Genomic DNA, 15,516 nt, shown 5'->3' with positions numbered 1-15,516 from the left:
GTTTACCGGTAGTGACGTATATTAATATTCGTATACAGTTTTGAAGTCTAGTCCTGCAAACCTGTCAAACAACAACATGCTGGTGGCTTTCTTTCTCACGCAATTTATGGCCAAAGGCCGAAACTTTATAAGATTATATAGATGCTCGTCAATTAATGTGTAACGACTCTCTAAATTTTTCATTTCATTTTGCTGAAAACGCAAAGATAAGCCAAATATTGTGATAAGTCCAATTCTCATTTTATGTAATAATTGTTGTTTCGGTGCGCACCCTAGTTTTCTGTCTTTTATCAATGTTCCGGCTTGCATAAATGAAAGTAAAGAAAAGTTTGCCCGTCCGAGTAAGGTTAGTGAAATTAAATTCATCTTCCGGCATACGTGAGGTGTGGTGTGATTCATTGAGTGGTTAGATTTCTTCATCTGACTTCTGAAAGACACTGCAAGTGACTGCAAGCAATAATATTATTCAGGGAGAAAGTGTTTAAACCAAACAAGCTGAAAGTTGCTCAGTCCTCTTTCACAAATAGACCTTTTTCACAATGCGAAAAGTCTGGATTTTTCAATCCGGCAACGCAGAAATCGGCACGTTAGTTCCGATTATTTTCTCCCATGTAAATTCACATAAGAAATCGGGGTCCCTGTAGTTTAAATTCAATTTTTATTTTTGGGTATGTTAAATTTAAAATATTGTTCATAGACCGTGTTCCCCGATGAATTGGTAACATTTTCATGTATATATAATATTGCTTCTAATTTTTATTCCAACTAGATTTTTTTTGTTTTTTTGTTGAACTTTCGCTCAATGCCGAACCACCTGTGAGTAGTGATGCCCTTGGTGATGGTGATCTAGACGAATCATCGAAAAGAAAAATTCCTTGTCCAGGCAATGCTGCCTTTAACTTTTCGAAAAGGGTGGTACAACAGCGACCGCGATTGTTCCAAAGACTGTTTGTTGTGGAATGAAGTCTTGACCTTGCTAACAGGCCATACGAACCAGGATAATAACAACAAAACGTCGCTCCAAGAATACATTGAAACTCTGACATGGTAAGTAGTGGTAAGTAGTTTTCTTTCAATTTTTTCAAATTTCGATAAATCGCTAACAGTTTTTTTTTTTTCAAAACAGGAGAGTAGGGCCACTTTCTGGGATTTTGGAAATACTAGCGTCGGATACTGTGGTGTGGACCATTCCAATAACCAACGTCAATGGACCAATTTGCTTGTATTTTGCGATCGTCATGTAAATCGTATATACCGTTCGGCAACTAAGTCATGCCAATCATGCGATCGTACTTTCATGACAACGCAATTTCCACCGAAACCAAGATTTCTTAATCTTTCGAAGAAAGAGGAGTGCCAGGACAAGACATTGGTATTCTTGTGCGCCCGGAAATCGAGCGGGAGTGAAATAAACAAGGAACATTTCGACAACCTACTCAAGTCACTCAAACAAAGTGAAAGGTGCACACAACCATCACTGTCTAATTATTTATTGGTCAAAATAATAATTCTCTTCTATTTGCAGAACCGAGGAAGATTTGGTAAATTTAACCGACCTGGGTTACCAGCAAGTATGGAAGTCGTTGGAAAATTTGTTGCACGAACGACTGCAACTTCAAGCATTGCTTCGAGATACGAGCGAACAAACAATTCGGAACCTGATTGGCTACCAATGACGCTACTGGCCTGGCAATACTGTTCTGATTGGAATGTCTACACCTTCTTGTTTCACAATTTCCCCAAATCATCTGGTATTGCTTTCTGTAGTTACGTATCATATCTCTTCATCAATTTTTGATTGATTTTTTTTTTCTTTTTGATTCTCCAGAAAACATTCATCGAGGAAATTTTTGTCCGTGGGATCCCAAAAGACAGCCTCTTTTTTATTGTCATTGCCTAACGCCAAGAATTGTAATTCAAGCAAGTATGAAACAGTTGTGCTGGCCCACGACTTGCTGATCGCCTGAAAAAAACTTGTTTGTTTTGATTTAGTTTCTCATGAGGGCATCAAAAACATAGGAAATTTGAATTTGATTAAACTGATTTGTAAACTACACTTTTGACTTGCTACCAATAACGCCTTACAAATTTTAGAACTCGACTTGTAATTGAAATTATAGAAAGTATTCTCTTGTTTAGTGTACATATTTGTATATTAAAACGCACTTCACATTTTCTAGTTTACATCAATCAACTTTAGTTATATGAAGTGATCATCATTTTGCGAAGGTGAGGAATGTGAAATGTAGCGTATAGTTCTTTCTGTCAAGAGATATTCGTTTGAATGTACAAACGCTGACGTTCAGCCGATAGTTGCGATCTTAGTGAATTTATCGTCCGTAGGCGGATTGCAACGGCTGGAATGCGGGCTGAGCAGGAGCTGACCATGAAGATTGAGCTGGAGCTGGGGCCGACCATGTCGACTGAGCTGGAGCTGGAGCAGACCACGACGACTGAGCTGGAGCTGGTGCGGGCCAAGACGGTTGCTGAGCTGGAGCTGGGTATGAGGGTTGTTCAACTGGCGCTGGGTAAGAAGGCTGTTCAGCTGGGGCTGGGACTGTGACTACACTGCCAGCTGTACCGGGTTGTCCAGCTGGTCCAGGTTGTCCAGGGCCACCGGGTGCTCCATTTTGACCAGCTGGGCCTGGACCTCCTTGGGGTCCGGGGCCTCCTTGTGGTCCTTGAGGTCCTGGTCCACCCGGGAAGCCAGGTGAACCTGGTTTACCTTGAGGTCCGGGGCCACCGATCGGTCCAACGGGTCCAGCTGGTCCAGGTCCGCCATTGAAACCTGGAGCACCGGGTTTGCCTTGAGGTCCAACTGGTCCGGGTCCGCCTGGAAAGCCAGCAGCTCCTGGAGCTCCGTTGAATCCATCTTTACCTGGTTTACCTGGCTGTCCGGGTCCACCTAATATAAAACGCAATGAAGGAAATGAGTAAAACAAAACATTTTTTTTTTGTGAATCCCGAATAAATACCTGGGAGACCGGGTTGTCCGTTGAGTCCGTCCTTGCCAGGAGCGCCTGTTAAACATTAATCGATTAAAATGAATTATTAGATATTGTGATTTAAATGAAATCTGTTTACCTGGTCCACCAGGGAATCCGTCCTTGCCAGGGCCTCCGGGGGCACCGGGTTGTCCGACAGGGCCGGCAGGTCCAACTGGTCCAGGTTGTCTACTTGGGGCACCAGGTTGTCCATCTCTGCCAGGACCACCGGGGCTACCTGGAGTTCCAGCTTCACCTTTAGGGCCAGGTCCTCCGGGGAAACCATTCGTTCCGGGTCTTCCAACAGGTCCGACTGGGCCAGCTGGACCAACAGGGCCAACGGGTCCGGGGCCGCCCGGGAAACCTGGAGCTCCATCTTTGCCAGGAGCGCCGGGAGAACCGGCAGGTCCAGGTTGATTTGAGGGCAAAGTTACTCCGGGTGAGCCAGCTTCGCCCTTGGGTCCTGCGAATCCAGGTAGTCCGTTAAAGCCATCTTTGCCAGGTGTTCCAGGAGCTCCATTTCGACCAGGTGCTCCGTTAAGGCCAGCTTCTCCCTTAGCTCCTGGGAAACCAGGTCCACCAGGAGCGCCGGGAGCTCCATTCGATCCGCGTTCGCCTGCTGGTCCAGGTCCACCAGGTCCACCATTGAGTCCGGCAGGGCCAACAGGTCCGGGTCCTCCAGGTGTTCCTGGATTTCCGGCATTTCCTGTTTCTCCCTTTGGTCCAGCAGGTCCAGGTGGTCCAGGTGGTCCTGGTGGTCCAACTACCGTAGTTTGTTGGGGTTGGCTGTAGCTACCACCATAACCACCGGAAGAAGCTCCAGCAGAACCAGCAGTCCCAGGAGCACCAGGAGGACCAGGTGGGCCGGCAGGTCCCTTGAGCCATGGCAAGTACCTAGAATTAAAAAATTAAGAGTAAATACAGTCGTTCCTAAATGTTTGTTTGTTTGATTAAAAACGACCAATTTACTTACTCAAGGAATTTGGCCCACTGCCTCTGGATTTCTTCAATTTGAGGCCTCTCTTCGGCAGGGTAAGCATTGGAATTGCTTCCGTAAGGGTTTAGTGAAGCCCATTGATCAGCTGTGACTGGAGCTGTTTGCTCGGCGACTTGTGGTGCAGGTCCATACTGCGGAGCAGCCAAGACCGTCGCAACCAAAAATGGTAGAATTGCCTAAAATAATAATAAAATGTGTCGGTTATATTGGCAACTTTGACACGATTGACTTATTTTATGATCGCAAAAGATTCAACTTACTACTGCCTTCATGGCGAGGTCTTTTGAATGATTAGCTTTGTGGTGAAATGTGTTGACTGATTAGGGGAACAACAACGTCTGTAAAAACAAGTAGAAAAGAAAAATATTTGTTAAACCGGGGGTGTGGGGTGAAGTGGACTAGAGCGTCAATGCTCTGGAAAAAGGCAATGAGGCTCTGGTTTCGATCCCCAGCTGAACCCGTCAACAAATTGTTAGTCGCGCCTGTAATGGCAGCACAGCACAGATTCTTGATAAAAGTGTCAAGAAACATGACGTTAAATATACTATGATGTATAATACATCTCGATAAACTGAAGCGCCTTTGAACATGTTATGGAAAAGGCGCTATATAAATGTAATACTAACTAACTAAACCAACATGTCGTTGAAAACCAGTTGCTTAAACAATTCAGAAGAAGGTATAGACTCTAGTTCCGGAATATCCCTAGAGTTTCTCTACCATTAACCTACTTTCGCTTTCTCTACTTTTTTAACTTTAAGAGGTCTGTAAACCATGGAGACTGGAGAGTCACTCCGAGCGAGTGAGAAAGTATACAAAGAACATGATACAACTTTGAGAGCAAGGCTAAATTAATTCGGATTTCAATTTCGTTCAGAATTCTAACGTTCAAAATACTAAACACGTCTCTTAATTAATCGGACAAGTAAAAGGAATCGACTTTTTGTGTAATTTGTGGGACTACAACTAAAGAAATGTTTACTTATTCGCAAAATTCGTCGTGATACTTTTTTTAAATAGCGAGAGGTAGAGAGAAAATTCAATTGGATAAGCTTTTATATAAGTAGTGCGGCACAATACTTGAAATGAAACTCTCCTACCTTTCAGAAGATGTTCCTCAATTCAACGACGGCTCAACACTGACCATTGACGGCAAGCCGTACGCCTTTTAAACGTGCGCGCTCGCGTTCTAGCGAAGGTGAAAGAAAAATGAAATCCACCGGTAACATCTCGATGCGCCCGTCAGAGTCTATACCGGGCCTTGAAGAAAAGATGAGAGCTAGGCGAAAACGTGCTATCTTCCGTGTAGAGTGGGTAGTCCCGCAGCTGGTTTAACATAAAAGTGAAAGGTTTGAAGAACCGGGAGAAAGGAAAGGAAAGAAAAGGGGTGTAGACGTAATCAACAAAAAGGACGAATAGTATCACAGAGCCTATTTCTGAGTGGACACCAGCGGGGATACGTGACCCAAATCTCTTCTTTCTTCGAATTATCTCTTCAAGTCGGAATTCGGGAAAGAGAATCTCTTTCGTTCAGGAACCAAACGAAAACCTGTTTTACGATTCAGCTTTTCAAAGAAAATAAGAGCCCATGGGAGAAAGATAAAAGTACTGTTCTTTTCTGAAGATATAATCTAGACTACAACACCAGAAATATGCTGGGGATTAGAATTTGAAAATGTGGAGAAAAAATCAATTGAATTTAATGGGTGTCGAGCCGTTTGTCACTTGGTCCAATTGCTTCAAGCATGGCATACAAGGTAATAAGACTTTAGATTTTATAACGTGATTCTCCAACATTTAAATATGGGTTGTTAACGAAAAGGAACTTGCTAAACAACATACTTTTCGCAACTCGCTTTCTAACGTCATTTTCAGACAAGCGCAAATTTTACTTTTTTTTCAAATCGAAGCAAAAAACATGGCCCGCGGATAGTTAATGATTGATATCTCTAACCCTTGTCCAGTGTCGAACCCAAGATTATAGATGCATTAAGCTGACTACGGGAAATGAGGCGGAGAAAGCGACGGTAGAGATTCGTTTACCCTTAAAACTACCAGTAGGCTTTAGGCCGGAGGCGCACTGAGACGCTTTAAACAGAAAGTGAAGTCAAAGAGGCAAAAAGGTGCATCACTGCTGGTGGATGCTGAAATAAGACTCTATTGCGCTTTCGTTATTATTACAATTGCCTCAAGATGAAACAGTGAGACCTACGGCACTCTTGACTTCCCGCCACGTTTCTTGGGCAATGTCGGCAGCTCTAGCGCCACCCTGATCAAGTATGCTGATCAAGTAGTTGGGGTCTTTCAATAGCTCCATGTACCGATGCCGGATTGGTCGAAGAAATTCATTAACTGCCTCGGCGACAACCAGTTTGTACTGGGCAGTGTCAATGTGTTGGTTCTCGTGACAGATACGATCTGCATCTAGGCCAGTGCAAAGCGAGTGAAGAATGATCAAATTGGACACAGCTGGCCGGATGGCTGGATCGTATGTGACAGCTGATGTGAAATCAGTCATGGCTTTCTTGCACTTTTCGACGACGACGTCAGGATCGTCAGTGAGCTCTATCCTGCTCTTTGCGTCAGGGTCAGATTTTGACATCTTTTTATCCGGATTCCGCAAGCTTTTCAATCTGCTGGCCGATTCGTCTATTGCAATTTCAGAAAGTTGGAATATCATCACATTATCTCATTGCCACTGGTTTTGAAATCTTGTTACCATATACTACAGCACTAGGTCTTGGAAATATGGGGCCATATTTGTTGTTGAATACTCTTGCCAGATGTTGAGCCAGCTGTATATGCTGCAACTGATCTTCACCCACAGGAACATGGGTGGCTCTGCATAAAAAGGAACGAAAAGTCAAATACAATGTTAACAGAAATTTCTCCTGTCATCATTTTTAAGGAAGATAAAGTGAAATAGAGACAAATTACTTGTATAGCAAAATATCAGCAGATTGAAGAACAGGATAAATATAAAGGCCTAAAGGGATGTCTGTCATTTTTGCTGATTTCTCTTTAAATTGAGGTAAATGTCCCAATCGTGGCAGGGTTGTTAGACAGCTTAGAACCCAAGAGAGTTCAGCATGTTGAGGGACCTAATAAAGAGAGGACTAAGTCACAAAAGAAAACAACATTTCACTAATTAACAGCCTTAAAAATGCCAAGCTGCAAAACACCTTTGATTGCTGAAAGAGAATGCATTTCTCATGATCGATCCCACAGGCAAGAAGTGATGCAGCCATTTTCAGGATGTTCTCTTTCAGTGCTTTCGGGTCCTAAAAACATATAGGGTTACGTGTGGGTTAAACTCGCTACGGCAAGAGCTTCCTTATAATAACCTGGGGAAGAGTAATTGAATGAAGATCTACAATGCTGAAGAGTGAGTTTTCGTTTTGAGTTTGAACCCATTGTCGAACTGCTCCAAAATAATTTCCCAAATGTAAAACTCCTGTGGGCTGAATCCCAGAAAATATCCGTCTGGGTGCTTTCTTACTATTTGTTCCTTCTTGAGAATTCTATAGACCGTGAATAACACGAAATGAGTGTTTGCTTCATGAAAAACGTGCACTCGAGGGTGCTAGCAACGTTAGTTGGGTCTATGTGATTACGTTATTATCGCTACAAGCGAGGGGGCTGTTAGAAAGAAACTTTCTATCCAGAAAAGATGATCCACTTTTACTTTCTGCTGCTGGGCGAAGAAGACAATGAAGCGTTCTCGACATGCACAGACGGGACAGGCACAGACCTGACATTTTCTATTCAACAATAATACGAGATGGCTAAGGCGGATGGCGTTGATCATTTGTTCTCGATTCTCCGTTCAAAATATTCCATCACACATTGTTATGTGTTATGTTTTGTTTTTTTTAAGTTTTAAGTATATTTTCGTGTATGAAAAATTATCAAATAATTTATGAGAAATACAATTTTGAATTAAAAACTTAAATTAAATTATTTTGTAATATATCATGGCGTTCCCGCACAGAATGTTCCACGACTTTAGAACACACTTTGACACTTGTTTACAGACACATCAGATCGTTTCAATCACAGCCAACGTATGTCTGGCTTCATTTTTAAAGAGATTCATTGCTTTTAGTTCGAGTTTTTACACATTTTATTTGTGGTGGTGCTATGACTAACGTTTGCAGAGTGCACGGCAGTACTTCGGAATGTGTTTCATCGCAGTTTGCCAAGCTCAAGATTGCCGTCGCCTTGGTGGTGATACGAGACAAGCCGGCTGGTCAAAATGTCAAGGATTTCGTCAACAACTTGATTTCATTTCACCAAGACAAGGTAGGTTCATTCTGTAATGAGCTCATTTTGAAAGCACTGTATTGTTTGTTTTTCATTTGCATCTTTCGAATGGCAAAATAAGCAATTATATATATTTTTATCAAAGGACCAACGTTGGAAAGCCGAATACCACCGACTCAAACAAGAAGTCCTTCAATTAAGACAACAACAACTTTTATTCGCGATTAACAGCAGGTTGAATTCACAATCGAGTGGTAAGACCCGAGTAATAATCAAGTTTGACAGAGTTTGCTTTCATTATCAATATGGCAGTTGGATGAATTTCTTTTTAAAATCTCGTTTGGTTTGTTTTTCAATTTTGCATATGTGAAATGGGAACAGCAGACGACGTTAGTAGGCGAGACAATCGTCATTCTCGGTCGTTACTTACACCGCCAGACTCGCAATCAGATAGCCAGCCCGAGACGACCGTGGCACTATTGCCAGCCACTTTAGAGACGTCTAGCAGCAGCAGCAGCAGCCCTGGAGATGTCGAAGACGTCGATCGCATGGAATTTCTACGGGCTTATTTTTATTTGGAGCATCAGCTGCGCTCGAGTCGGCCAACACCGGCAGCCATCAGCAGCAGCAGCAACATCAATGGCAACGAGATCTTGGAGAAAGATGTGATTCGACAGAGCGTGCTGTCTGTATTGCAACACGTCGAACTCTGCGCACCCAAAGAACAATGCGATTTCTCCAAATGTCTGGACAGTTTGCGTGTCTGCGTTCGTCTACTCGACGCCCACGACAAGTGGAGTCAACCCGTCCGCGCCAAGTTCATCGAACTATCCTCGTCGTGGCTGCAGCGCGTCAATCACGGCGACAGCGTGCTCCGACATTACGCCCTGCTCGAGATCCTGGCCGATTCGGACGGGATGGCCGTGCAGCTGGCTGGGAGCCTCGTCAAGTCGATAGCCGAGTCGCAGCAGCGGATGAACGAGTGGGAGTGGGACGGAACGGAGCTCATCCCTCGACCTGTGCTGGCCCACTTCTCCAGCGCTTCCTATTACTTCCTCTTGTTGGAGAAAACCATTCCCCGAATGGCTCCGTCCGATAAAAGTCGCTTCGTGACCAGTTTATCCCACGTTGAACAGCGGGTTCACCTCAACTTTCCCCTCTTTGCCGCTTCCATGATGCGCCTGGCCCATCAGCTGGCAACCAGCTGAATCGAGAAAAGAAGAAGGAACGAAAAGAGCCCCAAAAATAAATCAAAAAAAGAAAAAGGAAAGGAGGAAAAAGAAGAAGAATTGAAGGAGAACGTTGAACGTGACCGCCTGCCCTTATTCATCCCTGCGTGCGCCGCAATCAATTCCCGATTGTTTTTGATTTCTTTCTCTCTCTCTCTCTCTAGTAACTGCTTCTTGTTTCACCAGTTGATTGGCAATCTGTCTTTTTGTGTGTGTCTGTGTCTGTGATGGGTTTATTGCATCTGTACATTTCTTTTTCTCTCACGTACTTTGTTTTTTTTTTGTTTCGTTTCTTTCATCATCAAAAGGAGGCCCTTGAGCTTCACCGGAACACTGTGGCGTGGGGAGGGATTGCTGGGCGAAGGAGGAGGACACAATTTTTTAGAAGAGATCAAAATGGGAACTTTTTTTGGTTTTTAAAGAGAGGCGGGAAATGATGCAAGGAATTTTAATAAAAATGTACATAACAAGTTCAAGAAAAAAGAAGAAAAAAACAAACAAACAAACAAAACAAAGAAGCTTTCTCTTTTTTTATCCATCATATAATTATTATTATATTTTTTTTGTTTTTTTGGTTAATTTTTTTCCTCGTCTCGTTCGTTCTTCTTCACGACTGGAAACGAAAAAAAGTGTCGGAATCCGAACGAAACCATCTGTCTTCGGGACGAGTTTCTTGTTGTTGTTGTTTTCGACTCTCTGCCTTTTCGTATTGGAAATTCTTTGTTTTTTAAAGATAATAATTGACTTTATGGAGGGGAAAAAATGTTTTTGTATCCGATGGGTTATTTGGTTGTCGTCACGAACAGCTTCTCTCGAAAAAAAAAAATTTTTTTACTAGTTTTAGTTGTCTAGGTCGTAGCTCTGAACGATAGACGCTTTGCGCAATTCGATCATTGGCATGACACCGTTTTCCTGCATGTGAGAAAAGACAAGAAAAGAAGGAGAATTATAATAACAACAACACGTTCACAAGAAAAGGGAAAGTGCGGGAGTTTTTTATTTCGTGACGGTCGTTGAACTTGTGAAATGTTTAGCGAAATAAAAAAGCGAACCGGTTCATTTTGGTATTATTTTCTTTTTGCTCCCGTTTTCCCCGCACCAACCGAATAAATGAGAGTAAATGATAATAATAATTCATACACGAACCCCGTGAAGAGGTGGAACGTCGTGGTTGGTCGGAACGTAAGTGTGACTGGGTGGCGTGCACCGGAGACAACTGCGCCTCAATGTTGGCCGCTGTCGGGATCCTTGGCAGCGCAGGGCGAAGCGAAGCTCCTCGCCCATCTCGGAGCAGAGCGATTGCTGCTCGACGTCGTGACGGCGGATGGATGGATGGATTGACGGATGGGGGAAGGTGAGGTAAAGTAAACCACAAAGTGTTGGTAATTCCAGGAATAGAAAAATAAAATAAGAAAAAGTGGGCGGACAGGTAGCCGAGGAAACGTTTTTGATTGCGGGGAAAGGTAACGAAAATAAATGCATCAAATAAATTTGAAATATTTTGAGAAAGTCAAGAAGAAGAAGAAGAAAAGAATAACGAACGATGTGAAAGCGAATCGACCGCAGTTGGGCCGGGACTCGTCCGCGATTCACTTAGTGGGAATCCGGGCCATGGATGGCAACGTCGATTCGAGTTTTTCATCGTTGACTATTACAGTTATCGCTCGTTTATTACGTACCTTCTCTTGCTGGGCATTGCGTTTCGAGTTCCAGCAAAACTCCAAAATGGCCACGACGATGGCCATCGCCAGACCGCACAGCAGGACAACAAACACGCCGCCTATTGTCGTTTGGCGGATGCCGAAATTTCATCCGACGTAAGAGCGGACGGACGGAACAAGGTGGGCAGCAGAGAAGCGGACGAAAAACGGGCAGTCGGTCAAGAGACAATTCAAGTCACGTAAACATGAAGAAAGAAAGAAAGAGAGAGAGTAGCCAGACACACACAATGGATCGTTAATAAGGCTCTGTATGGCTTGGTGATGCTGCAAAAGAAGCTTGTTGCGTTAGTGTAATACTATTGGGGCAACAATAGAATTCATAAAGGAAAAAAAATAAAACATGTTTGCAAAAGACGTGGGGGATCGACGAGGAAGAAGGAGAATGCTGATGGAACACGGTGAGAGAGAAGAGAAAGGATTCTTATTTCTTTTTTCATTAATAATAAAATAAAAGATATAGCAAAGAAGAAGAAGACTGACCGATATTTTCAACGCCCAAGGCACTGGCTTTCGACTCTTTATTCTTATCGTCTCGGTTGCAAACGTCACCCGTATCTTTCCACCACTGTCGTGTAGGGAGAAAAACAAAAAAAAAAGACATTTAGAAAAAGTTGACAATTTATTACCAAGGCGTGTGTAGTCATTTGCGGAAGAGTTTGCGGTGCAAACGAGTTTGTGTTGGCTTACATTCTCATTTGTTAAAAGAAATGGGCCATTTTTTTGTGTGTTATTGTTTCAAGGAGATTGAATAGTTTAATTGAGATAGTCCGGGTAACCGCAAACGCGTACGACATTGTCGATTGTCTAATGGAATTAGCGTTCAGTTACCTTATTATACAACAAGTGGATGGAACCTTTCTCTTGCAGCTCCAAAATGGCCAAAGATATTCTATCCCGCCACGGGGAACCTAGGAATTGTTAAGAAAACACGATAAAGAAATCCAACATAAAACGCCAAGCTTCTCGCATTAAAAAAAAAATAATACAATGGATCAAATTCCGTAATAATCAGAGATGAACAAATTGCTTGTAATAATAATTTTTAAAAAATTAAAATTACCTTTTGGCGTCCCGATGCCGTAGCCTTTCGAGTCGAGAAGACCGCCGATTTGGGTCAAATTGCAATTGCGTTGGACGACATAGTCGAGCGTGGTCGACTCCATCAGAAAGGCAAAGTTGCCTTCCATCACTCGCTTGGTGCCTTCCTCGTAAGTCGAGACGAAGACGGACGGTTTTTTGCTCTCCATGTAGCGCCACATTTTCTGGTACGTCTCGATACGAGAATCCTTTTTTTATTTCCACGTCACGGTCGTCAACGTAACGCGGGAGGGAGAAAGAAAAAAGAAAAAAAACATCTTAGCTTCTTAATTACCAGAGTGGAGATTCAAGATATTCAGACTTCAAGGTCCGCTGCCCATCATTAGTTTAAGGCCATCGGGGTGAATAAATGTCGGGGAAGAAAAGGGAAAACTACAGAATAAGATTTTTTTTCTTCTTCTTCCAGCGCTCACTCTCGTTTTTAAGAAAATTGAAATGACTCGGCAAAAGAAGCCGAGAAACTTCAATGGGAAAAACTGGGTTATGCCTTAAAAGGTCGTCGTTCATCCTCCTATCCCCAAAGTTTTACAGCCTTTGACGTAACAAAATGAACACAAAAAATATAATAATAATAATAAATGAAAGAGTTATAAGAAGAAGAAGCTTGCATACAAGACAGGCTTGAGTGCTCGTTTCAACCGAGACCGGTTCTGCTGCCCTTGAAGATCAGGTGGTAAATTTAACAAAAGAAGAAGAAGAAAGGAAAAACCCCCCAGAAAACAACAATTTGGTGGGCTATTAAAAAAACCAAATTTAAGCTAGGTTTTTCCCCCTATAGTGTCGTTATCCATTTTAATGAAGCTGCCATGTGTAGAGAGAGAAACAAACCCAGTCGTAAAAAAAATACTAAGAAATACCAAGAAGAGAAAGTGAAAAAGAACGAGAGAGAGAGAGCGGGAAGAATGAAGAAGAAGAAGAAGAAAAAGGGGATGGCCGCGTATCAAATTAATTAAAATATTTGTCTTTTTATTATAGTAGATATTGCGTAGTATACTCGAAAGAAAGTCATGGTGGATCCAGCCTCGAGAGTGCCGTACGAGATATCGCTCTGGTCGGCCAAGTCCTCGACCGAATCGATGGGCGCAATCATTCGCTCGACGGTGAGGAAGGCCGCCAGATTGGCCGTGTACGACGAGATGATTATGAGCGTGAAGAACCACCAAATGCCGCCGACAATCCGCGTCGACGCCGCCTGTTGCCGCAGCCCGTCACGCAATAGGACAATACCGACGGCGAAGATATCAAAGCAACACACACATCAATATTAGCGTCATTATTATCGCATAGCCCTTTTTTCGTCATTTGCAGACAAAAATAAATAATTAGACACGAGTGAATGACTTTTGCCGTGACCGTACGTGTCCGTTTGTATGTTGTGGGTGTTTTTTGGTTATGTTTTTTTTTAACGGGTGGATGATGGATTGAGAGGGATGGATATAGAGTTTTCTTCGTTCGTCATCTTTTGCCATTTTTTCTAGATACCGTCGAGTGATATTCGTTCGAGAAATCAGTCGAAAAATTGCGCAAATCGTTTCAAAGCTGCCACCGAGAAAGACGTTAAACACGCTCCGCGTTTTCATCACAAACCAAAACACGCACAGAGAATCAAGAAAATAGAGGAGACTATAGAGACGACGAGAGTGAAAGTTCCATAGAGATATTTTAGCGCATATAAAAAAAAATGAAAAAGTCAAAAATAACATTTTCAAAAAAATATTTAAAAGAAAAAAAAAAACAAGAGGCTGAATGAATATATAAAATCCCACGGTTCCTGATCAAATTATTATTTTTTTTTTTTTTGCTTCATGCAATCGTCCCGATGTTATCCGGGACCGAAATAGAAAACACACAGTCCCATCACGTGAGCAATAACAACCAGAGAAGGAAAGAAAAACACAAGACACGGGCCCACAAACAAACGGGAGGAAACGAGGAGCGGGATGATGATGGGAGAAATGAATTGGAAAGTTCGGGAATAAAAGAAAAACAAACGGGGGAAAAACGAACGAGAATAAAATAACGAAGAGACGAAGAATAATAATAATAAAAAAAGAAAAATGCGAAATTCTCACAGCGATCACCAACAAGGGCCACTATCAATTACAAGCCAATGGAATTTTGGAAAAAAAAAATATTATGCAATAGATATGTTGTGTAAATAATGACAGCGATGTATATAAAGGTTGGCATATAAAAGGAGCGAGGAAAAAGCGGGTAAGCCATTACACATCGTACACTGTAATGTCGATTCTATATTCGAGGAGAAAAAACAACTGCCAAATGATGTTGGATCGATACAACTAATTGGTTTGCGTAAATAGTATACTGAAGCCTCTATTTATGCACAATCACTGTCAATCATCGTCAATCGATGAAGACGTCGTGATTTTAGGGGGGTGAATGAAAAAAAAAGCAAAAATACATTAGCACAGACTCGCCTCGGCAGGTGGTGGTGAACTTGTGTAATTATTAAGGTCTTTTTTTTTCCAAATGAAAATGGCTTTTTTGGTCTTTCTTGGTGACAGATGGAACGACTTGGGCCAGCTTGGTATCAACCGCTGGCCGCTACTCATACAGAAGTCTATTGGCTCAAGACAACAGAAGCAGAACGCGACAAGGTTTGTTTGGGGAGCGATATATCGGGGGGGGGGGGGGGAATTGAGGGCTAACAGAAATCATAAGGCTGCAGTAAAAATAATATTTTAAAAAATAATTGCGTTCATTGAGCTCTGATATTGGGTATTATGACGTATAAACTGCAGCTCGAGAAAATCAAAAGGGAAAATTACAGTTTCAATTTTTAAAATTTTTTTGTTCAAAAAAGCAAAAAAGGAACAAAGAAAACTATGGAAACCAATCACGTTGCTTTGGCCTTTGAAGACTCTGCTTTTTTGATTGAATTGATTTTGGGACGAGAAAAAAAAGGGGGGAAATTCGTAAGATGCGGTAAGCCGCATTAGAATGCTAATGCGCTCGTCTACAAGTATTTAGCGGTATTTCGAACTATTTGCAACAATACGGTTCTGAGATTGCATTTTTTTTAAAGGAGGGGGGAAAGAAGTTGAGGATTTTCAGATTCTAATTACATCCTGATTAGAAATCGACGTCGACTTATAATTCGACCGCCGTGTAATTGCATCAAACCTTCCGCCGGAACGCAATTCGCTTTGATGTAACTCGTACGAGTGCAAAGAAGAAACAAGTCTGGTGGAAAAGAAAAAAAA

The 15,516-nt window shown here is 42.4% G+C and overlaps 4 protein-coding genes and 1 long non-coding RNA gene across 12 annotated transcripts in view; 2 read left to right on the top strand and 3 right to left on the bottom strand.

The window, feature by feature from the left end:
• Nucleotides 1–122: 122 nt before the first annotated feature.
• On the top strand, nt 123–2,269 carry LOC124195926. Its single transcript, XR_006875489.1, has 3 exons — nt 123–1,461; nt 1,526–1,751; nt 1,829–2,269. It is a non-coding gene; the product is annotated as an uncharacterized LOC124195926 (long non-coding RNA).
• On the bottom strand, nt 2,135–6,184 carry LOC124195921 (collagen alpha-1(III) chain-like). Its single transcript, XM_046590604.1, has 6 exons — nt 5,082–6,184; nt 4,242–4,319; nt 3,958–4,157; nt 3,085–3,878; nt 2,976–3,020; nt 2,135–2,905 (listed from the first exon to the last, which is right to left on the bottom strand). The coding sequence occupies exons 2-6, from the start codon at nt 4,251–4,253 to the stop codon at nt 2,331–2,333; spliced, it is 1,626 nt and encodes a 541-aa protein (XP_046446560.1). The 5' UTR covers nt 4,254–4,319; nt 5,082–6,184; the 3' UTR covers nt 2,135–2,330.
• On the bottom strand, nt 6,120–7,804 carry LOC124195923 (tryptophan--tRNA ligase, mitochondrial-like). Of its 2 annotated transcripts, none has more exons than XM_046590607.1 (6): nt 7,604–7,804; nt 7,326–7,502; nt 7,164–7,262; nt 6,919–7,082; nt 6,701–6,822; nt 6,120–6,630 (listed from the first exon to the last, which is right to left on the bottom strand). In XM_046590607.1, the coding sequence occupies exons 1-6, from the start codon at nt 7,787–7,789 to the stop codon at nt 6,170–6,172; spliced, it is 1,209 nt and encodes a 402-aa protein (XP_046446563.1). In that variant the 5' UTR covers nt 7,790–7,804; the 3' UTR covers nt 6,120–6,169. The 2 variants fall into 2 exon arrangements, with proteins under 2 accessions (XP_046446563.1, XP_046446564.1); XM_046590608.1 differs by having other exon boundaries at nt 7,596–7,785.
• Nucleotides 7,805–7,959: 155 nt separating this feature from the next.
• On the top strand, nt 7,960–9,737 carry LOC124195924. 2 transcript variants are annotated; one of them, XM_046590610.1, is made up of 3 exons: nt 7,960–8,283; nt 8,390–8,498; nt 8,629–9,737. In XM_046590610.1, the coding sequence occupies exons 1-3, from the start codon at nt 8,122–8,124 to the stop codon at nt 9,450–9,452; spliced, it is 1,095 nt and encodes a 364-aa protein (XP_046446566.1). In that variant the 5' UTR covers nt 7,960–8,121; the 3' UTR covers nt 9,453–9,737. The 2 variants fall into 2 exon arrangements, with proteins under 2 accessions (XP_046446566.1, XP_046446565.1); XM_046590609.1 differs by having other exon boundaries at nt 7,964–8,283; nt 8,626–9,737.
• The window catches only part of LOC124195918 (glutamate receptor ionotropic, kainate 2-like), a 33,850-nt gene continuing 26,774 nt past the window's right edge, over nt 8,441–15,516 (bottom strand). For 4 of the 6 annotated variants that reach the window (XM_046590590.1, XM_046590596.1, XM_046590595.1 and 1 more), the window contains 7 exons: nt 13,287–13,484; nt 12,255–12,480; nt 12,023–12,102; nt 11,675–11,759; nt 11,153–11,253; nt 10,614–10,775; nt 8,441–10,385 (listed from right to left, as the gene is read on the bottom strand). In XM_046590590.1, coding sequence (XP_046446546.1) covers nt 10,314–10,385; nt 10,614–10,775; nt 11,153–11,253; nt 11,675–11,759; nt 12,023–12,102; nt 12,255–12,480; nt 13,287–13,484 — 924 coding nt within the window. In that variant the 3' untranslated portion in view covers nt 8,441–10,313. The remainder of the gene's footprint in view (nt 10,386–10,613; nt 10,776–11,152; nt 11,254–11,674; nt 11,760–12,022; nt 12,103–12,254; nt 12,481–13,286; nt 13,485–15,516) is intronic. The other 2 variants (XM_046590591.1, XM_046590594.1) reach the window with 1 other exon arrangement.

This window comes from Daphnia pulex, chromosome 6, assembly GCF_021134715.1.
Source record: "Daphnia pulex isolate KAP4 chromosome 6, ASM2113471v1".
NCBI lineage: Eukaryota > Metazoa > Arthropoda > Branchiopoda > Diplostraca > Daphniidae > Daphnia > Daphnia pulex.
The sequence above is the reverse complement of the archived record's forward strand: the minus strand, read 5'-3'. Positions and strand labels throughout refer to the sequence as shown.